The sequence below is a fragment of the Nyctereutes procyonoides genome, unplaced genomic scaffold (assembly GCF_905146905.1).
Source record: "Nyctereutes procyonoides isolate TBG_1078 unplaced genomic scaffold, NYPRO_anot_genome, whole genome shotgun sequence".
Taxonomy (NCBI): domain Eukaryota; kingdom Metazoa; phylum Chordata; class Mammalia; order Carnivora; family Canidae; genus Nyctereutes; species Nyctereutes procyonoides.
The window spans coordinates 2,952,907-2,976,633 of record NW_026575028.1 but is presented as its reverse complement, the minus strand read 5'-3'; the positions used below and the strand labels follow the sequence as shown (position 1 = coordinate 2,976,633).

Here is a 23,727-nt window from a genome sequence, read left to right as displayed (position 1 = left end):
AACTTCTTGAAGGAAATTAAAAGCGGCTACTCTAGTAAACATATGAATGATAAAAAGTGAAACAGCCTTATTGCTCACATGGAGAAAGTTTTAGTGGTCTGGATAGAAGATTAAACCAGCCACAACATTCTCTTGACCCAAAGCCTAATCCAGGGCAAGGCTCTAAGTCTCTCAATTCTGTGAAGGCTGAAAGAGGTGAGGAAGCAGCAGAAGAAATGCTTGAAGCTAGCAGAGGTTGGTTCATGAGGTTTAAGGAAAGAAGCCATCTCCATGACATAAAAGTGCAGGGTAAAATAGCAGGTACTGATGGAGACAGTGCAGCAAGTTGCCCAGAAAATCTAGGAGGATCATTATGAGAGTGGCTCCACCAAACAACAGATTTTCAATGTAGATGAAACAACTTTCTATTGGAAGGAGATGCCATCTAGGACTTTATTTATCTATTTATTTATTTATTTATTTATTTATTTATTTATTTATTTATTCATTCATTCATTCATTCATTCATTTATTCATTTATTCATTTATTTATTTATTTAATTTTTTTTATGAGAGTCACACAGAAAGAGAGAGAGAGGCAGAGACACAGGCAGAGGGAGAAGCAGGCTCCATGCACCGGGAGCCCGACGTGGCATTCGATCCCGGGTCTCCAGAATCGCGTCCTGGGCCAAAGGCAGGCGCCAAACCGCTGTGCCACCCAGGGATCCCCATCTAGGACTTTAATACCTAGAGAAGTCAGTGCCTGGCTTCAAAGCTTGAAAAGATAGGCTGAATCTCTTGTTAGGAGCTAATGCGCTGATGACTTTAAGTTGAAGCCAGTACTCATTTACCATTCCAGAAATCCTAGGGCCTTAAGTTGAAGCCAGTACTCATTTACCATTCCAGAAATCCTAGGGCCTTAAGAATTATGCTTAGTCTCTGCTGCCTGTGCTCTGTAAACAAAGCCTAGATGGCAGTGCATCTATTTGTAGCATGGTTTACTAAATATTTTAAGGCCACTGATGGGACCCACTACAGAGAAAAAGAGATTCCTTTCAAAATATGGCTGTTCATTGACAATGCACCTGTTCACTGAAGAGCTCTGATAGAGGTATACAAAGAGATTATTGTTGTTTTTGTGCCTAATAACAAAACATTCATTCTGTAGCCCATGGATCAGGGAGTCATTTTGACTTCCAGGCCTTTTTTTTTTTTTTTTTTTAAGATTTTATTTATTTGTTTGACAGAGAAAGAGAGTGAGCACAAGCAGGGGAAGTGGGAGAGAGAGAGAGAGAGAGAGAGAGAGAGAGAGAGAAGTAGACTCTGTGCTGAGCAGGGAGCCCGACGTGGGGCTCGATCCCAGGATCCTAGGGTCATGACCTGAGCTGAAGGCAGATGCTTAACTGACTGAGCCACCTAAGTGCCCCTTGACTTCCAGGTCTTATTATTTAAGAAATATATTTATAAGGCTATAGCTGCCATAGAGAGCATCTGTAAAATTTGTTAAATTCCAAATAAAACTATACTTAATTTATGCTTCTGAAGGATCTCTGGGCCAAGTAAATCAAAAACCTTTTGGAAAGAATTCACCACTCTAGATGCCAATAAGAACATTTGTGATTCATGGGAAGAGGTAAAAATATCAACCTGAATAGGAGTTTGAAAGAAGTTGATTCCAACCTCCTGGATGACTTTGAGGGGTTTAGGACTTCAGTGGAGGAAGAGCTGCAGATGTGGTGGAAAGAGCAAGAGAACTAGAATTAGGAGTAGAACTTGAGGTGTGGCTGAATTTCTTGAATCTTATGCTAAAACTTGAATAGGTGAGGAGTTGCTTTTTATGGATGAGCAAAAAAAAGTGGTTTCTTAGGATGGGATCTACTCCTGGTGAAGATGCCGTGAAGGTTGTTGAAATGACAACCAAGGCTTTAGAATATTATATAATCTTAGTTGGTAAAGCAGCAGCAGCAGCAGGGTTTGAGAGGATTGACTCTAGTTCTGAAAGAATTTCTCCTGTGGGTAAAATACTGTTAGACAGTATCACATGCTATAGAGAAATTGTTCGTGAAAGGAAAAGTTTTAATTAATGCAGCAAGCTTCTTTGTTGCCTTATTTAAGAAATTGTCACAGTCACCCCAAATTTAGCAACCACCACCCTGACCAGTCAGCACCTATCAACATGTAGGCAAGACCCTCTACCAGCAAAAAAGGTTATGACTTGCTGAAAACTCAAATGATAATATTTTTTAGCAATAAGTTATTTTTAGATTAAGCTATATACTTTTTTCATTAAAAATTATGTTCGTGGAAACATAATTTTTTTATATGCAGTGGGAAACCAAAACATTTATTTGATTTGCTTTATTGTGATATTTACTTTACTGCAGTGATCTGGAGCCAGCCCACAGTATCTTCAAGTTATGCCTGTATTTATTCTTTATAGGCCAGGAGATTAATTGTGGCCCACTAAATTTTATTTTTGGGGGGCTGTGATAGAAATGGGATGCACCCACTAATTTTAAACAAGTAATTGAGAATTTAGGGTTAGAGTATCTTTTGATTGTATTAATTCAGTGCATTTAATTTTGAACCAAATGGGAATGCCTGGGTTGCTCAGTGGTTGAGCCATCTGCCTTTGGCTCAGGGCGTGTTCTTGGAGTTCCGGGATTGAGTCCCACATTGGGCTCCCTGCATGAAGCTCTGTCTATGTCTCTGCCCCTCTCTCTGTGTCTCTCATGCATAAATAAATAAAATATTAAAAAAATAATTTTGAACCAAATGTAAGTTTAATTTGAATAGATTGATAAAGGAAAATTTTTGTTATATTTTTTTTTTTTAAATTTTTATTTATTTATGATAGTCACACAGGGAGAGAGAGAAAGAGAGGCAGAGACACAGGCAGAGGGAGAAGCAGGCTCCATGCACTGGGAGCCCGACGTGGGATTCGATCCCGGGTTTCCAGGATCGCGCCCTGGGCCAAAGGCAGGCGCCAAACCGCTGCGCCACCCAGGGATCCCTGTTGTTATATTTTTAAAGGTAATACAATGCAAAACGGGATACATCCCATCTCCCTTCTCTCTCTTGAACCTAAAAATTGCTAGTTGTAGTTGTCTCATGATAAATGCTTTAACTTTCATCTGCATGCTCAAAGAATTATGGTAGGCAAGAATGTCAATCAAGAAATCTTTGAAGTAAAGTACAAAAGGAAGTAATTTTAAAATTGCTTTCTTTCTAAAGGATTGATTTCTCTAAAATTCCAAATAAAACAAAACTGTACTTAATTTATGCTTCTTCTACTTTATTTCTTAGGTGAATAAACATATACAACTCTAGATATAAAAGTGTTCATTCTATGTAGGAATTTTTCTGTAATTGACATCTAAAATGATCTTCCTGTAATTGATAACATCTAAAGTAATCTGTGGATAAACTAGATACTGTGACAAACCTAACCAAGAAATTGAACATAGAAGAATGTTCTACTGAGAGGTGATATTTGTGGAGATGATGGTTTATAAGGATAGTGATTTGAAAAAAGTTATGCAAAATACTTCAAATATGTAGAAAACTATTCAAATGTGTAGAGAACTATAGAGAATAAGTAATATGATAAACTGTAATTGTTAGCATAATTATTCATCCCTTTGTTATTCTTACAGTAGGATGCTTATAGAATATTATTGAGAGTATTATTACATAAATCTTTGAGACATTTTTACTCTTCTTCTTCCTCCTTTGGGAACAGAAATAAATAAACCTTTTAGGGGTCCAGAGTAGAATGATAGTAGCTAGAAATGGTTTTGCTGTTAATATTATAAAATTTTTTCCTAGAAGTTTATTGACCATGAAGTACAAAGAAACTTTAACTTGCCATTGCTTCTGCTTCTTTAATGAAAGGGCACAGACTGGAGGAAGAGACAGAAGAAAAATCATATTCTAGATATGAACTCTCCTCCTTTCACTCAAGTGGCCATAAAGATATAATTTGGAAGCAAGGCACCAATTGCTAGGCAGCAGTTTTCCTGGATAGTTGTTTATCTTTATTAAATTCACTATCTGTAAAGACTGAGTTTTTCAGCTTCTCTGATTCTTTGTGAATACTTTAATGTCTAAATCTTCCATTGTCTTCAGGATTCAAAAATTTCCTCTATGGAGCGTGGGCTCCGAGACTTGGAAGAGGAAATTCAGATGCTGAAATCAAATGGGGCCTTGAGTACTGAAGAACGGGAGGAAGAAATGAAACAAATGGAGGTCTATCGGAGCCATTCTAAATTTATGAAAAATAAGGTAATGGTGTGTGATACTGTAATTTTTAAAAGAGGTTTAAGAAACCTGATGCATGTCTCTATTTCCTTAGTGATGATGAAGAGCTTCACATTGTTTTGTCAGACTTCAGGGAAAGATAGAATTCTTAGAATTCTTTCAAATGGAACTTTCCTAAAACTGAAGTCAGAATTACTGATGTATAGTTACTTCAAGTTTTCACTTAAAAGAAAATTATTCCTGTGAGGCTGATATGTATTGTCACAGTTTAATATTTATATCTATCAGTACTTCTGAGGTGATTTAGTAGAATTATATCCAAATTGAGTTTTTCTCACTACATGAGATACCAACCAAGTTCTGCAACTCTTGTGTAGTATTTTAAAAGTCAAAACCCCAAGAGGCTGAACCCAGTCCCTCCACCTTTTTTTTCCCCTGAAATGACCTAGATCATATATTATTTTCCCTTCATAAAGGGAAAGGGAAAGTTCCATAAAGGGAAGCCCGATGCTCTGTCCCTTGGAGAAGATCCATTTGTATTAGGTTTCCCATGTGCACTCAGATATATCTACAGTGGAATACATATCAGCAAGACATGTCAGTCCATATTTAGAAACTCAGTCACAGTAGTTTTTCCTTAGATCCAAAGCCATTTAGTTTGATTCTATGAACTATGTAGGCAAATTGAAGGGTCTAGTTTATCATAGTTATAAATTAGCTAGCTTTGTTCTGGTTTAATTAAAAATCATAATTGTGATTATGAAATATTATCTAGAAAATAACTCTTGCGTCTCACTTGTGTTAGTTTTCCAGTTTCTCAGAGCGGAAAACTGTAAAGGAATGATACACGATTATTCTAATTTCCTTTCCAGTTTCTGGCTTCTTGCTGTGGTGCCCATACCTGGCATAAAAGTCAGTAGAATATTCCTTTATTATTTTAAGAATCTGTTATCAGTGACTACTGACAATTTATGTTAATTTTAGAACCTAAAAATTCACATATCCAACGTTCTATTAGTTTGTATTTTTCACCCCAATTTGATAATAAAATATGCTTACAGTATAATCTGTGCTTTCCACTTGCTGATTGGCACATTTAAATCCATTTAAAAAAACCCTTGAAAATAGAGAAACTATCTAGGGTGCTTTCAAGAGGGAACTAGGGAAACAAGTTTGATTGTGTTATATAGGTTATTGTTATATCTGGCTGAAAAGCAGATAATAAGACCAAAGTTGACACATAAGTGAAAAAGAATAACAATGTCGTGACAGGTAGAGCAACTGAAGGAGGAACTAAGTTCGAAAGAGGCTCAAGGGGAGGAGCTGAAAAAGAGAGCGGCTGGTCTTCAGGCTGAGGTCTTTGCCGTAAGATTTACTCTCTGTGTGCAGCGATCCCACAGTGGGACCCTGCTAGCTCTGGCTTCTGGGTGGCTTATACTTTCATTCTCTTTGGTTGGCAACTTTGCCCAATACTAGCACTAACCAGCCTGCTCTGCTCTTTAACCGACTCCTGTTCACCAGTTTGACCCATATGTCACTTTGTGTGCAGTGAGCCCTCACTTGTTCTGGTTCTTTATTGTTGCTTTTTTCACTCTATGGATGGTACTTCAAAGTGTGTTTTTTTTCTCTTTTCTTTTTGTAGATACTTTTTGATTTACATGAATGGTGATTTATTTCTGCAGATGTTCTAGGTTCTGAGATTATTTGAATTTGAAATTCTTTTTTTTAATGAAGTAAGGTATAATTGATCTATCTTTATGTTAGTTTCAGATTTGTAACATAATGATTTAAGATATTTATATATAGTGAAATCTCCACAATAAGTCTAGTTAACATCCATCACCATACATAGTCCGAATTTTTTTTCTTTTTTCTTTTTTTAAGATTTTATTTATTTATTCATGAGACACACACACACACACACACACACACAGAGAGAGAGAGAGAGAGAGAGAGAGAAAGGCAGAGACACAGGCAGAGGGAGAAGCAGGCTCCATGCAGGGTGCCCGACATGGGACTCAATCCCGGGTCTCCAGGATCAGGCCCTGGGCTGAAGGTGGCACTAAACCGCTGCGCCACCAGGGCTGCCCCGAAATTTTTTTCTTCTTGTGATGAGAACTTTTAAGATCACCTTTCCTAGAATTTGAAATTCATGAGTAAAGTGCTTTAGCTTCATATGTATTTAACTCTCCATTAGGTGATTTTCCAACAAATGTTACTTATTTTAGAACAGAAAGTGATTTGATTAGAGTTATCTAGTAGATTAGAATTAGCATGAAACATAATGTCTCTCAATCTAGTTTAATCTTCTGTCTAAAGAACTTAAAATTCCATTTCAAAATATAAAAAAATAATAAAATAGCTAACACTCAAGCACTTACAACCTACTAAGGTCGGTATATCATCTAAGCCCAATTTGTAGATGTGGAAACCAAGGTAGCAGAATGACGCTCAGGTAATAGCTGGTAAGAGGCAGAGCTTGATTTTTTTTTAAAGTCAAGCAATCTGGTTCCAGAACCTGTGCTGGTGAGCTCTTCAGTATTCTAGCCTGTCCTAGGCCATGTGCACATATGTTGCACAAAGTCAGGAAAAAACTGCTACTGAAAATAATTGTGGGATAAGACAGGAATGCAGCATTAAAAAAATAAAAACTTGTGGTAATTTGATGTTTTTATTGTTTATGAACCCCTTTATAGTACAGCTAGTAAAGTGAAATATTTTATCTAGAAGGAACTCATTTGGTTTATGGTAACTATTGTCTAGAGGACTAGTTGATGTGTAAGTTTACTATTTTCCCCTTAGCTATTATAAATATTTCTTTGTTGTGTCAGACAACAGGCTAAGCGCAGTCCAGACATTATTTTATTTAATCTCCAAACAGTACAGTAATATTGGTTTCCTGTTCCCATTTTATTGATTGGGAAAGCAAAGCTTAGGTAAATACTAAAAGACACACTTATCCTCAGGTGTGAGTGATTGCAAAGCCTCATGCTCCAAGCTTTTCTGGAAAATGTGTACTTCTAATTCTAAACTCTGCTTTCCATTAGAATATTTTCTTTCCCTTCTCAGTCTTTATGGCCAATATAGCATTATTTGAGGATTATTTAATAAAGTAGACGATGAGAAAACAGGGATTTTCTAATTATTTTTAACCATGTGATTGGAGATAATTGGAAATATGAATAATCTTTAAATTGTAGCAGTTCTTTAGTTGAGGGAGTGATAACATTTTAAACATTTCTCCCGTATGTTCATTCATACAGCAAGTGTGTTTTTAGTGCAACCTGTACGTTAAGGATGGAATGCTATAAATAGGTGTTTTTTTGTTGGAGAGGGGATGTCATGAAAGATGCCCTAGCATTCAGTTCGTGGTAGTTCGAGGACACATATTCATATTACAGGGTGAAGATGCCCCAGCACTACAGTACATGGTAGCTCCAGGGTACGTATTCATATTACAGGGTGGAGATGCCCCAACATTATAGTATGTGGTAGTTCCAGGGTACATACTCGTATTACAGGGTGAAGGTAGCTGCCATGTATAGTCTTCTTCCACTGATGTTCTTAGTATCCTCAGTAGTTTGCATACAGTAAGCAAATAGAAATATTTGTGGGGTTAATGAATAACTAAATCTACAAATAGAATTTTCATGCATATGAAAAAATGCTTGTCTTCTTGCTAAACAAGAAGAGTAAATCAGAAATATATTTTTAGGGCTTCTTAAAAGCCTAATTTTATTTAAAATAATATTTATTTCATATTTCCTCATGGGGAATTGTTCTCAAAATTGTCCTTTATACCAAAGATTATTATAGTGAAAATACTGTAGGTATGTTCAATGAAAAAAAATAGCAAAGGACTTTTCATTTCATCAGTAATATTGAAATTAGTGATTTATCAGATTTATACTTCCAATAATTAATCTGTTAGTGCACAGCTACTTTACTAGGCAGGAGACAGAAGGTAAAAGCAAGTCTGATTTTTGTTTATTTGGTGTACATTTAGAATGAGAGACTATTTAGAAAATTCTTAGAAACAGAAATGTAAATGAGGTATTACATAAACATTTTTTAAGAGGGGAAAAATTTATGGGAGAGTGAATGGCACCTCTTATGGATTACTCTGTCAGTAATTCAGATTCAAATTACACATGCAGATTCTTAAAGAATGAGCCTTTATGCTTTTAAGTCATATACTTTTATCCATTTAGTTGGTATGGCATGTTGTAGATGATGTGATTTTGTAGGTAGAATCTTTTCTTAGGTCAATATCTCTAACTCATCAAAATTAAATGATTTCTAAAAGGCATGGGTTGATAATGCCACATAACACGAAAGTGGGCTTTTTAAGATGATTTTATGTGAACTTTTGTTTGCAAATGAAAAAATAAAAAGTATACCAGCAGCACCTTTCGAATTTAACTTTAAATAGCAGTGCTAGGAGGTTTTCTTTTTCCCTTCTGTTTTACCTTTACACTAATCCTGCTTTATGTTTTAAGGGGTCTGACTTAATAAAATGAAAACTGATTAGCACAGTGATATTCAGATGCTTCCTGCTATTTCATAGTAATCTAATTGAATTTGGAATTTTTCTCCTTCTGTTCTTTATCTAAGGGATTTTGAAGAGTATTTAGGAGATATAATAAATGAAAACTGGAATTTCCCTATTTGTTGACAAACTTTTTTTTTTTTGTGATGGGTGGTTATCCAAGATTAGATGATGCAAAAGGATGAATTAATTATGTTTTGTCATAAAACTAATAGTACTATATTTAGTTTCATATTTTGTGACTAAGATCTGTCAAAGATCTAGATCAAATGTGGTTGTTTCATTTCTTTGTTCCTTACAGTGTTTTATTTTCTTCTCTAGATTGGTCAGGTGAAGCAGGAGCTGTCCAGAAAGGACACAGAACTACTAGCCCTACAGACAAAGCTAGAAACACTCACAAACCAGTTCTCAGACAGTAAGCAACACATTGAAGTGCTGAAGGAGTCCTTGACTGCTAAAGAACAACGGGCTGCCATCCTACAGACTGAGGTAAAAAGAATTCTGGCATTTTCAGGGAATCACTTCCTTGACACCTTTTCATGTATATCACCTGTGCTGTTTTTGTTATACTTAGATTTGGGAGATATGAATAATATAATGATTCTTTAGCAATGTGATCACTTCCTATACTAAAATATAACTGTCTTGTTTCAATTGTTCTTAGATCTAACTAATTAAATTTGGTGTAGTTTATGTGTGTTTTTTAATTCTTTGAACATTCCCCAAGTTTGTACTTCCAAGTATACTTTAACATTATGAAATGAAAAGATAGTTGTAAAAAAGAAATCCAAAGGAATCTGTTGTTTTCACCCATGGTGAATCTTCTAGTCATGAAAGGCAGTGAGGGTGGTTACTCTCTGTTGAGATTATTGTGTTCTTAATTTCTGATATTATGAATAGCTTTATGTAGGCAAACTGCAGAATCTAGAAATGTTCTAGGTAGATCTTGTTTTGAACTACAGATCATGAGACAATGTGCCCTCATATCTTGTTTGAAAGTGAAGTTAGGGGATGCCTGGGTGGTTCAGTGGTGGAGCATCTGCCTATGGCTTAGGGGCATTCTCCTGAAGTCCCGGGATCGAGTTCTGCATCAGACTCCCTGCATGGAGCTTGCTTCTCCCTCTTCATATGTCTCTGCCTCTCTCTCTCTCTCTCTTCTCTCTCTCTCTTTGTCTCTCATGAATAAATAAAATCTTTGGAAAAAAATGAAGTTAATATTTTTAGAAACCTTAGGAGATTAGTCTGTCAGCCCTATTTATAGGTAGGAGTACCTTAAATAATTCCATACAGATGAGAATCTATCATATTTGTAATGATCCAAGAGAAGGAATTGATGATGCTATATGAATTTATTGTCTTAAATATTTTTTAAAAGGCCTAGTGAAATAGGGAATTTAGGTAGAAATAGATAAGTAGTTCTGCTGTATAGAAGAAAAATAAAGCATACAATGTGGATTAGTTTTTTTTTCCTTTTTCTTTTAAAGAATCAGATAGGTAAATAAGGGCATACTTAGATGGAAAAGAGGAATGAGGATTAAAAAGAACGCATAAAAACAATATAGATAGCGGAAGATGAGAATCATCAAGTGTGGAGGAATGGGGAAATCACCAAAACTCTTTCATGTAATATTTGATTTTTGTACAGTTTGGGACTTTGCTGAAAATGAGAGATTTGGATGATGAATTTGTAATTTTCCTTACAACTTGGACTTTTTTTTTTTTATCAATCACGTTTCATATTAGCAGGATATCAACCTCATTCTTCCTCACAAGGATATTTTAGATAAAAATTAGTTTTGGCTCTGGGGTCATAGTTACTGAGTTTGAAATTCAGCTCTACTAGTTACCTACCAAGAATGTGATCCTGGGCACGTTATTTAACTTCACTGTGCCTCACTTTTCCTACATCTGTAAGATGTGTCTACTTCATCAGGTTGTTAGGATTAAACTAGTTTATTGCATACAGTATAAAGCCTTTGTCTATTACTGTCATCATTATAGCTATTATATTAAAATCAGCTTATATATATAAACTGAAAATATTAAAAGAATACGGTTTTCTTTTCATTGGCATACATTTTATTTAGATTTGTTTTATAGTTTTATTAAGCTGATTTTATGTTCAACCAGAGAATTGCAAATATAAAATTATCTGGAAAATGTTACCTGCAAAGTTACTAACTTACGGCTTATTAAGAGTTTTCACCGCCCCCCCCCCAAAAAGGAGTTTTCACCCCAGTAACTGGTGTGCATGCAGTACTACAAAAGGGTCAGAAGAGGGTGCCAGTGTTTTAGAGGTGAGCCGATTTCCAAGTTTACTACTATGCTAGCATTGGCTAGAGGTGACACGTGTATAAATTAAGAGAACCAGGCAGTTGGTTAATGATAATACAAACATTGAAAAGCTTGTCACAGTCTAATAAATGGCTTTTTTCCTTTTGGCAATCCATCCTTTTCTTCGTACCCCTCTCATATAGTGTTCTTATTCGCTAGGTCTCACACAGATGGGCTTGTGATTTATTTCTTGTACCATAGAGAGTGAAGACTGTATTTGTGTCATTCTTGAATAGTTTTTATATTTGTTTTTAGCCATTGTGGGGGTAACTGAGTTTCAGTGATTACCCTTATAAGTTACTAGGACAGCCGTCTGAAACATGACCATCTCATCCTAAAAGATAACAGTGTAAAAGCTTACAATCTTTTGAGTCTAAGATAATTACATGAACATGATATGCCGATTTATTAGCATGTGCTTTTTTTTCTCAAATTACTCTGGTGACATTTGACCAGGGTCACTTTTTCTAAGGTATCCTCTTATGTTAGAGCCCAATAAGAGGCACTTTGAGCCAGCTCTGTGAAAATTGTCACATATTTTTATAATTTGCTCTTAACTGATATTGTCCTCATCTCTGCAGCTGTCCTAGACTTTGATCTAACTGTCACATCACTAAATTCAAGTATGTCTGAGAAAGAACATGCATCAGGGAGTTTTAAAAAATCCTTTAAAGAAAAATAGGATATGGGAAAAGAACTGATTTTCTTTCTATTCATGGTCTAGGGAATGAGGCCCTTTTGTATTGGGCAGTGTACAATATATAGTATCTCTGGAATGGTTCCTATTTTATGAACATTTCTTTTAATCTGTTGATCTTTACAGAGGTGGTCTGGATTTAGTAACATGGCGGTTAAAAGCATGAGCTTTGGAGTCAGATCTAAATTTGAATGCAACTATCTATGTTTATCAGTTATATGACCTTGGTGATTTACCTTTATTTCTATAATCCTTCATTTCCTCATTTGTAAGTGGGAATAATTAATAGTACCAACTTCCTAAGGTTGTTGCGGCTAGAATAGATGTTTAATTATGTAGCTCTTATCTGAATTTAGAGGGAAATATTAAATATGAATGGGTTTCAATTTTTTTTTTACCTACCTTAAAGTTTATAAGCATTGTTTATTTGATCTCTGTTGTTTCATGTGATCCTCAGATTAATTTTATGGATTAAGCAAGATAAATATTGTTTTTTTGCTTTCATTGTGGGGAATTATATGAAGTTTTTAATTACCATATGACTTTTGGTTGGTCCTTGGGGTAATCTCACTGGTACCCTGGGACTTTCAATACTGGTTATAAGATTTTCAGGAAATTTTCTATTTTATGGTCACTTTCTTGTTTCTGATTCTTGATACATACTGTGGACATTCTAGTGAATTTATTTTCTGTTTGAGTTCTTCATGTGTAGAACTGATTTTATCAATAAATTAAAATAATGGAGACCTTACTGCTTCAAATTAGTATAATTTTTTCTTCTCCCAGATATTGAATTTTAGAATTCTATTCATTATAGGTGAATATTATCATCTGTATCTTACTGACGGTTTATAGGGAGTAGTTCTTTCATAGCTGAATCAGGGAATCAGCATTTAGCACAAAATAAAGAGCTGCCATGGCTGTAGGATGTTTAGGCAGTGGAACCTGAATGTTGTTTGATGTGCACCTTCTGCTTGCTTTCCTAACCCAGTGCCCCAGTATGCTGTGCTTTTCAAGTTAGAGTTTTGACTTCCTCAGGATACTTAGAGTTAGTAGTATATCCTTAGGACTGAGTGCATTTTAGAGATCATCTAATTTTTCCATAATTTATAAAACATATTTGATAATGTCTAACATTGAATGCTTTCTGTGTCATGCAGGGGCATATACTTTCATTTTCTCAGTTAATCCTTGCAGTAATCTTCTAAGAAATAAGAATTGTCATAACATTTTAAAGATGGCATACTGAAGCTTGGAGAGCTTGAGGTTATGTGAGTTATTGCATGATTACCTGGGATTCAGAATTTGATCAGTTGAAACTCCAGAGTTTATGTTCTTGACATAATGCTATAATGCTTCCCTGTGTGGAATCTGAATATATGTGTGTATATATGGAACAGTTTTTCAGAATAAAAGAGGACTTGGCATGAAGAGGTGTTTTGGGATATTTTTCAGTAACTGTTTCTTTCTCATTGCTCTAGGTGGATCATTGCTCCATTACTACTCTGAGCAGTGCTTAGCCTGGTATGAACCACGGGGTAGTGGGGGGGCAGTTCTTGTAGTGTAACACTGATGTAGTATTCAAGCTGGCTTGTGAAGATGGCCTGATTAGCTTCCGAGCACCCCCTTTTCCCTCCACATTACCTATACCTGAGTAGAAGATCACTTCAGAAAGAGTGTTGGCAGAGTAGAAGTTCATATTATTACATCAGAGGTTCTCAGATTTCGGGGTCCTGCCCACCACCACCAGTCCCCCAACTCCAAAGGGTAAGTTGGCACCATTCACAGTAGTGATGGGGCAGTGTCTTATTTGAGGAGATGCAGATAATGATAAACTTGAGAAAATGACAGAAAAATAGAAGTGTAAGTATGGCTGTTAATACACTAGGATCAATACAATGTTTTAAGTTTCAGATCTTAAGTATAACACTCAATTTATCTAGTGGAGAACAGAAAAGAATTGGGGAGGGGGTGGGGAAAAACAAGAGGTATGTGGATGCCATGAAAAATGTTGGCCAAAATGGTAAAGGCAGTATGTGCAAATAAGTTAAATTTAGATTAAAATACAAATCTCAGTTGCAATAGAAAATAAGATACAGAATATATTGTCAATAAGAGTTAAGCATAGGACAAAAAAATAACAGAATTAAAAATAAAAGAATAGTAAAATTTAAAAAGAATAAAAGGACTATCAAGAAAATGTCTTCCCAATCTGATTTGTTTTAACATTAGTTAAAATATATATATATATTTTAAGTAGGCTCCACGCTGAGTGTGGGCACAATGAGGGGCTTGAACTCATGACCCTGAGATCAAGACCAGAGCTGAGAACAAGAGTCAGACACTTAGCTGACTGAGCCACCCAGGTGCCACTAATTATCTTTTTTTTTTTTTTTTTTTTTTAAAGAGCACACTGGTGGGGAGTGTGTGGGGAGCAGAGGAAGAGGGAAAAGCAGACTGTGCTGAGCATGGAGCCTGACATGGGAGCCTGACATGCAGCTCAATTGTGAGGTCTTGAGATTGTGACTTGAGCTGAAATCAAGTTAACAGACTGAGCAAAGCAGTTATAAACCATACAGAGCAATATTATATATTAATAAAAAGAACAGTAGATCAAGAAATACAATGATTGTGAACATTTATGCATCTAACAACATTGCATTTGCCTTCAAGTGTATAAAACAGTAATGGAGAGAAATAGGTACATCAACAATTAGCTGGTCATTAGTACATGTTCCTTTCAGAACTTGATCAAAGAAACAAAAATAAGGGGATCCCTGGGTGGCTCAGCGGTTTAGCGCCTGCCTTTGGCTCAGGGCGCAATCCTGGAGTCCCGGGATCGAGTCCTGCGTCGGGCTCCTGACATGAAGCCTGCTTCTCCCTCTGCCTGTGTCTCTGCCCCCCACCCCGTCTATCATGAACAAATAAATAAATCTTTAAAAAAAACCAAAAAACAAAAATAATTTAGAAAATTTCAAGAACATCAATAAGCATAAACAGGTATTCTGTAGAATATTGCACTAACAAATGGAGAATGTGCAGTGTTCTTGAGAACTTACTGAATAGTCATAAAAATCAAATGTCAAAAAAAAAAATAATCAAATGTCCTAGGCCACAGAGGAAATGTCAAAATTCCCAAGAATTCAAGTTACATGGACTACGTTCTTTGACTCCCTAATGTGGCAAAATTAGAAATCAGTAATGAAGAATTGCAACATAAAACTAAAGTCTGGAATCTGAAAATTTAGGTGGTGGTGGTGGTGGTGGTGGTGGTGGGTGGTTTTTTTGTTTGTTTGTTTGTTTTTGAGTATAGTTGACACAGTGTTACATTTAGTTTTGGGTATATAGCTTAGTGACTTACCAAGTTTATACATTATGTTATGTTCACCACAGGAAAAGCCCGCATGTGTCCCATAATATTGCCATTACAATATCATTGTATTCTTAATGCTATGCATTTATTCCCGTGACTTACTTATTCCATAACTGAAAACCTGTACCTCTCACTCCCCTTCCCCAATTTGCCTAACCCTCCACTCCCCTGCTCTCGGTACCCATCAGTTTGTTCTCTGTATTTATAGGTCTAATTCTCCTTTTTGTTTGTTTATTTGTTGTTTTGATTGCCACTTATGAATGGAATGATATGGTACTTGTCTTTCTCTGACTTACTTCACTAAGCATAGTGCTCTCTAGGTCCATCCATGTTATTTCAAAGGCATGACCTCATCCCTTTTATGGCTGTGTAATATTTCAGTGTGTGTGTGTGTGTGTGTGTGTGTGTGTACACATATACTATGTTTTCTTTGTCCATTAATGGACACTTACATTACTTCCATATCTTGGCTGTCGGAAATAATGCTGCAATAAACATAGGGATACACATACTTTTGGATTTGTTTTGAAAATATACTACTTAATGGCCTTCGGGTTAAAGGAGACTAGAATAGGGGTGCCTGGGTGGCACAATCAGTTAAGCATCCAACTCTTGATCTCAGCCCAGATCTTGATCTCAGGATTGTGAATTCAAGCCCCATGTTGGGCACAGCACAGGGTTTGTAGCCTATTTAAAAAAAAAAAAAAGACTTGAAAGCAGAAGAAAATCTGTGGGATATAATTAATCCTCTAGCATTTAGAGGGAAATGTCTTATTCTTATATTTATCAGAAAACAATAAATGAAAGCAAATAAGCTGAGTATACAAATCAGGAAACTAGGAAAATAAAATTAGAATCAAAACCAAAGGAACAGTAAGATGGAGGGTAATAGATACTAAATCAGCAATCAATATAGAGGATACAATAAGGTGAGTTAGTTTTATTTTTTTTTCTTTAAAAAATTTTTTTTTAAAATTTTTATTTATTTATGATAGTCACAGAGAGAGAGAGAGGGGCAGAGACATAGGCAGAGGGAGAAGCAGGCTCCATGCACTGGGAGCCCGATGTGGGATTCGATCCCGGGTCTCCAGGATTGCGCCCTGGGCCAAAGGCAGGCGCCAAACCGCTGCACCACCCAGGGATCCCGAGTTAGTTGTTTTAAAAACATTAATCAGACAGGATCATCTCTTACAAAATGGTAAAGAAGTGACTACCAGTACCATACAATTTAAAAATAATAAAAGATTTTCTTCAGTTGGTGAATGGATAAACTGTGGTACATCTAGACAATGGAGTATTATTCAGTGCTAAAAACAGCCATCAAGCTGTGAAAGACATGGAGAAATCTTAAATGATATTCCTTTATGAAAAAAGCCAATCTGAAAAGATTGAAAAGACTGAACACTGGTGTTCAGTATATTCACATTGTTGTATATCCAATCTCCAGAACTCCCTTCATTTTGCAAAACAAACACTCCGTACCATTAAGAAAAAACAAGAAACAAAAACCTCGCCATTCCTCCTAGGTCATAGCAACCACCATTCTACTTCTATCTTTATGAATTTAACTTAAGTACTTACTAAAAGTGAAATGAATGATATGTCTTTTTGTGACTTGCCCACAAAAACTTAAAGTAAAATGAATTTCATCTTGATAAAAGAAAGTACCACTCTGATAAATGATGTCAATAATGGGGGGAGGCTGTTCGTCTGTAGGGGCAAGAGGTATATGGGAAACCTCTATACCATCTTCTCTTAAGAGCTAAAACTACTCTTAAAAAATAATAAAGGACAATTATAAACAGTTATATCCTAATAAGCTTGAAAAGATAGAACAAGTAGATTTCTGGAAAATATGACAAAGAAGGTTGAAGAGATAAGAGAAAACATGAACAACAATCATTATGAAAATTAAATTGCTAATCAGCCTCTTCTAAATTCCATGGTTCAGATGGCTCTTTATCAAAAGTTCAAAAATAATCATTTTTATGTTGAGGTTTTTCCAAAAAACAGAGAAAGTAAGAAAGCCCAAGACAATAGGAGGATATGAGGAAAAAGAAATTCAGAGATATCTGTTGATATCAGTAGATGGTATAATTTAATACCGTAAGGATATCAGTTCTCCCTAAGTTAGTATATACATCAATTCCAATGAAAATTCCTAGCAGTAATTTTTTAGAAATTCACTGAACTGTACAGTTAAAAATGGTTAAGATGGCTAATTTTATGTTTTGTGTATTTTACCACAATTGAAAAATTTTAAATATTATATGGACAAGTAAAGCTCTTCTAACATTAAAGTGAAGAAAAATAAAATAAATGGGAGATCTGCTTTAACACATCTGAAAATATACTACAGAGCCATAAACTTAACCAAACCAAACAGTATATCCCAGATTGGTATAGTACTGGTACAGGAATTGGGCAGATAGAGCACTAAAAGTAAATAAATAAATATAGAGAGTTAGCTATGTATGTAGTTGGGATCATCATAAACTAGTGCTAATTAACTGAGTGTTAGAAAACTGATATACTATAGGGAGAATAAAATTGACTACCTACCTGGTGCCAGATATAACAGTGAACTCCGTATCAATTAAAGATCTCAATGTGAAAGAGAAAACTATAAAACTAATCAATAAAAATATATCTTAGGTAGAATATTTTAAGTGACACCATCAAATTTAAGGATTTCTGTTCAAGAAAGAACACTATTGACAGAGTTAACAAATGTGTAAGTGGGAGAAGATATTTTCACCACCTCCCAAAATAACAAAGATTGAGATACAGAATAAAAAAGAGATGCTTGCAAAACTGCAAGAAAGTTTATACATTATGCTGTGTTCACCACAGGAAAAGCTAGCATGTATACTGTAATATTGCCATTTACAATATCATTGTATTCTTAATGCTGTGCATTTGTTCCCATGACTTACTTATTCCATAACTGGAAACCCATATCTCTCACTCCCCTTCCCCAATTTACCTAACCCTCCACTCCCCTGTGGGAGGGAAGGAGAGAAGGGTTTAAATAGGCAGTTAACTGATAAGGAAACCTAAGTGGTTAGCAAATAAATATAGCATAGGATCCTCAACCTCATTAGTAAATAAATGCAAATTTCAGAGATGATGAAATGCTATATTCCATTGATCAAATTGGTAAAAATTAGCAAATAAGTTAATATTCAGTGTTTGTAAGGATTTGGGCTAAAGGAACATAGACGGCATAGTTGGCTCCAGTAATGCCATTCCTGGGTATGTTCCCTAGAGAAAATTTACCATTGGTCCACAGGAGGACATGCATAAGGATGTTCACTATAGAATAAGGAATTGAAGGCAGCCCAAATGTTTTTTACTAGAGGAGTTAGATGAGTAAACTACAGTAGGTAATATATCATGTAATACTATAGAAAAGTCAAAAGTAATGATCTAGAAGTATTCGTAGGGCCATGGGCATATATTTTTTTTAAAGTAAGAGAACAAAATGATGTATATAACATTCTTATAAATTAAAAATATATGCATATAAAAATAAGCCTCTATTTCTAAGTTACATGCATATTCAATAACATCACACATTAGAATGGCTGCATACTGAATGAGGAATGGATATTGAATGTCGATGGAAAAATAATAAAATAACAATAAAACTGTGCTTGGATAGTTTTAAATGAATTGAGGATTAAGAGCAATTTAGTTCCTTCTTCAACTTGATAGACGTTTGAAAGCAGTAATTCTGACTGTGTAACTACTGTAAGGTATGTTGAATATAGTGTATTTACCATATTCTCAGAGTTGTTTTGGCAGACCTCTCTGGCAGGGCAGATGTACCTGTTTCTTATCGTCCCTTCCAACACAGTCATCTGTCAGCAAGGATTCTAACTAAGGTTTAGAAGGGGTATTCTTTTTGGTAACTAAGGGGCTTGGATTTTATTTTATTGTATTTTATATTTTATTGCATTTTATGTTTTATTGTATTTATTATTTTTTAAAGATTTTATTTATTTATTGATTCATGATAGAGAGAGGCAGAGACACAGGCAGAGGGAGAAGCAGGCTCCATGCCGGGAGCCCGACTCGGAACTCAATCCCGGGGCTCCAGGATCGTGCCCTGGGCCAAAGGCAGGCGCTAAACCCTGAGCCATCCAGGGTTCCCAGGGGCTTGGATTTTAATGGTGATGTGTGGATAGCAGACACTAAATGGGGTAGAGATTTGAAACCAAGACTCCTTCATAAACTCTGGGGAAAAAGTGGACTAGAAAAAATTCCTCTTTCCGGTATCAGTTGACAACATGAGAAACTGACTTACTCACCTGGTCTTAGAGTTAGAAGAAAGTATCTTCTCATGAGCTTTGAGTTGAGTAAGTACAGCTGCTGTCAACACTGATTTTAGCCTGGTCTCTACAGATTCCCACAGATGAGAGCTCTGATTAGAATGAATTTACAATCCCAAATTACTAAGTCACCTGTGGAATTTAACCTACTCCAAGCCAATATTAGAAGTAAGCACAAATAGAGTGATTAGACCCTTAGCAACATTGGGTAGTAGAATGAGACCATAAATGAAATGATTAGAAATAAAGAATGGAGTAGTAAGCATAGGAGCACTCTTTAGGATAGAGGAGAAGATAAAACTTATTGGGCTGTTTCAGTATGGTTAAGAGTAAAAGCTGAAGCTTTTAAATGTAATAAAGGGTAGCACTAGCTATAATTGTTTAATGTCTTTTCATCTTGGCTTTGCCACTTACTTGTTTGTAAGTTTATACGTTTTGTGCTTCAATTTCCTTATTTATGAGAAGAGTAATAGCAGTACCATGAGAAGAATAAATAGCATTTATGAGAAGAATAATAGCATTACAATAGAGTATTGTGAGAGTTAAATGAGTTAATGCATGTACATACAACACTCAGTAAATAGTACCATTATGAAATACATGAAGGATTTAAAACATGAGGAAAGGGCAAAACACTATAAATAATACCAGGCAGGTTGTTAAAGAACAAAGCAGGGTTTTAGATATGAAATACATAATAACTAAAGTGAAGGAAAAATATAGTGGTTAAACTATATTATAGTGGTTATATTATATTATAGTGGTTAAACTATTCTCTAGCAGACTAGAGAATGCTGCAGGTACAGTTAGTGAATTGGAAGATACATCTGAGGAGTCTGAGGGAGAAGTCTCTTATGAAGAGAGCAGTAAGAAACAAGAAAAGATGGGAATTAAAGCGAAGTCTTTTGAAATGGAAATCTAACATCTATGGGAGTTTCAAAAGGGTAGGATAGAGGAAATAGGCAATTTTAGAAGAGGTAATTGCTGAGAATATTTCATTTTTTTTTAAGATTTTATTTATTTATTCATGAGAGACACACACAGAGAGAGGCAGAGACACAGGCAGAGGGAGAAGCAGGCTCCTCGCAGGGAGCCTGATAATGGGACTTGATCCCAGGACCCCGGGATCATGCCTTGAGCCAAAGGTAGATGCTCAACCTCTGAGCCACCCAGGCATCCCACTGAGATTATTTCTGACTAGATAATAGTAATAGATCTTCATTTTAGGAGCAAATAATTCTTGAAGAGGAGGATATCCACACTTACCATAAATCACAATGAAACCATAGAGAAACTGATTTTAAAAGCTACCAGAGAGGAAATAATAGTTTACCTAAAAAGGATTAACAGGCCAGCAGCAGGCTTTTCAACAACATCAACGGAGCAAGAGAGAATAAGAGTAAAAATCTTCAAATTTAGTGAAAAACTTCAGTTCATAATTCTGAACCCAGTGAAACCATCATTCATCAGTGGAGGTAGAATAAAGACTTTTTTTTCCTAGACTAATGCAAATTGAGAGTTTACCACCTATGGATCACATAGAAAGAACTGCTAAAAAGAACAAAATGTCTCTACAAGGAAGGAGTGAGTTGCAAAAAAAAAGTAGTAGAAAAGGGATATTAAGGTGACAGGAAAAAAAAAAGTCAAGTATCAATGTAAGAATTTGGCACAGACCCATATAAGAACAGTGGCATTAATACCAAAACTCCAAAATAATTGAGGTTATCCGATAAAAGTAAAGACTTTTGGAGAAAGATCATAAAAAGTAGAGCTTATCCAGTTGGTATATACTCATTGGTACATTTTTTTTTTTAAGATTTTATTTAGTCAGACACAGAGAGGTGGAGACAAACAGAGGGAGAAGCAGGCTCTTTACGGGGAGCCCAATGTGGGACTTGATCCTAGGAGTCTGGGATCTTGACCCAAGCCAAAGGTAGAGGTCTGCTCAACCACAGAACCACCCAGGTGCCCATCATTGGTATCATGTTACATGATAGAGCAAGTGAAATTCTGCATATAGTTGTTGTCTTCTCCATCATAGGACTGAAAAGAGTGCCTTGCATATTTTAATCATGAAAAATGAAAATGAAAGCCTAAGATGTATAAAAACAGAAATTAAAAAAAAAAAAAAACAGAAATTATGCTAAAGCATCCAAGAGATCTATTCAAAGTGTGCTTCAAAGACCAGCAGCATCCACTCACTTAAGAACTTACTGGAAACACAAAATCATCTTATTTTTTAAAATATTTTATTTATTTGAGAGAGAGAGAATGCATGCACGAATGGGAGCAGAGTTAGAGGGAGAGAGGCCGAGCAGGGAGCCCAATGTGGGGCTCAATCTCAGAACCCTGACGTCGTGACCTGAGCTGAAGACAGATGCTTAACTGACAGAGCCCCCCAGGTGCCCTGTTTAAAAAAAAAAAATTATTTAAATTCTAGTTAACATACAATGCATTATTGGTTTCGGAGTAGAATTCAGTGATTCATCACAAGTGCATTCCTTAATACCCATCACCCATGTAGCCCATTCCTTATCCACATCCCTCCATCAACCCTCTGTTTTCTGTCATTAAGAGTCTTTTATGGTGTGTCTCTTTTGTTTTCCTCTTTTTCTCTTTTCCCCCTCCCCATATGTTCATCTGTTTCATTTCTTAAATTCCACATATGAGTGAAATCATGGTATTTGTCTTTCTCTGACTGACTTATTTCACTTCGCATAATACACTCTAGCTCTATCCACATCATTGCAAATGGCAAGATTTCATTCTTTTTTATGGCTGAATAATATTTCTCTCTCTCTCTCTCTCTCTCTCTCTCTCTCTCTCTCTGTGTGTGTGTGTGTGTGTGTGTGTATACACCACATCTTCTTTATCCATTCATCAGTTGGTGGACATATGGGCTCTCTCCATAGTTTGGCTATTAATGATAATGCTACTGTAAACATTGGGGTGACTGTACCCTTTCGAATCTATATCTTTGTATTTTTTGAGTAAAGACCTGGTAGTGCAATTGCTGGATTGTAGGCTAGTTCTATTTTTAACTTTTTGAGGAACCTCCATACTGTTCTCCAGAGAGGCTGCACCAGTTGGCATCCCCACCAGTAATGTAAGAGAGTTCCCCTTTTTCTGCATCCTTGCCAACATCCATGGTTTCTTGTGTTGTTAATGTTAGCCATTCTGACAGGTGTGAGATGATACTTCATTGTAGTTTTGATTTGTGTTTCCCTGATGATGAATTATGTTGAGCATATCTTCATGTGTTTGTAAGCTATCTGGATGTCTTCTTTGAAACAATGGCTATTCATATCTTATGCCCATTTCTTAACTGGATTTTTTTATTTTTGAGTGTTGAGCTTGATAAGTTTCTTTTAGATTTTGAATATTAACCCTTTATCAGATATATTATTTGCAAATATCTTCTCCCATTCTGTAGGCTGCCTTTTAGTTTTGTTGATTGTTTCCTTTGCTATGTAGAAGCTTTTTATCTTGATGGTCCCAGTAGTTCATTTTTGCTTTTGTTTCCCTTGCCTCTGGTGATGCACCTGTCTAGTAAGAAAGAAGTTGCTATGGCTGAGGTCAGAGAGGTTCTGCCTATGTTTTCCTCTAGGATTTTGTTGGTTTCCTGCCTCATGTTTAGGTCTTTCATCCATTTTGAATTTGTTTTCATGTATGATATAAGAAAGTGGTCCAATTTCATTCTTCTGCATGTTGCTGCCCAGTTTTTCCAACACCATTTGTTAAAGAGACTTTTTTCCATTGAATATTCTTTACTGCTTTGTTGATTAATTGACCATATGGTTGTGGGCCCATTTCTGAGTTTTCTGTTCTGCTCCATTGATTTAATATGTCTGTTTTTTGTGCCAGTCTTAATGATTATAACTTTCTAATATAGTTTAAAATCTGGAATTATGATGCCTTTAATTTTTTTCTTTTTCAAGATTGCTTTGGCTACTGGGGGTCTATTGTGGTTTCATAAAAATTTTAGGATTGTTTGTTCTAGCTCTGTGAAAAGTGCTGTGGTATTTTGATAGGCATTGCATTAAATGTGGAAACAAAATCTTGAGTTATATTTTAGACCTGTTGAATCAGAGTCTACATTTTAAGTTTCCTTAGTCTGGGAAGTGCTATAAAATGTTTTGTTTTTTGGCTAGGGCCACATGCAAATAAAATTACTAATCTGTTATTGATCATCATTTAGGAA

The 23,727-nt window shown here is 35.7% G+C and overlaps 1 protein-coding gene across 14 annotated transcripts in view; it reads left to right on the top strand.

Moving 5' to 3' along the window:
* The window catches only part of ERC1 (ELKS/RAB6-interacting/CAST family member 1), a 527,112-nt gene that overhangs the window by 110,895 nt on the left and 392,490 nt on the right, over positions 1 to 23,727 (top strand). For 7 of the 14 annotated variants that reach the window (XM_055315461.1, XM_055315468.1, XM_055315463.1 and 4 more), the window contains exons 5-7: positions 4,108 to 4,263; positions 5,512 to 5,604; positions 9,110 to 9,277. In XM_055315461.1, coding sequence (XP_055171436.1) covers positions 4,108 to 4,263; positions 5,512 to 5,604; positions 9,110 to 9,277 — 417 coding nt within the window. The remainder of the gene's footprint in view (positions 1 to 4,107; positions 4,264 to 5,511; positions 5,605 to 9,109; positions 9,278 to 23,727) is intronic. The other 7 variants (XM_055315467.1, XM_055315465.1, XM_055315474.1 and 4 more) reach the window with 2 other exon arrangements.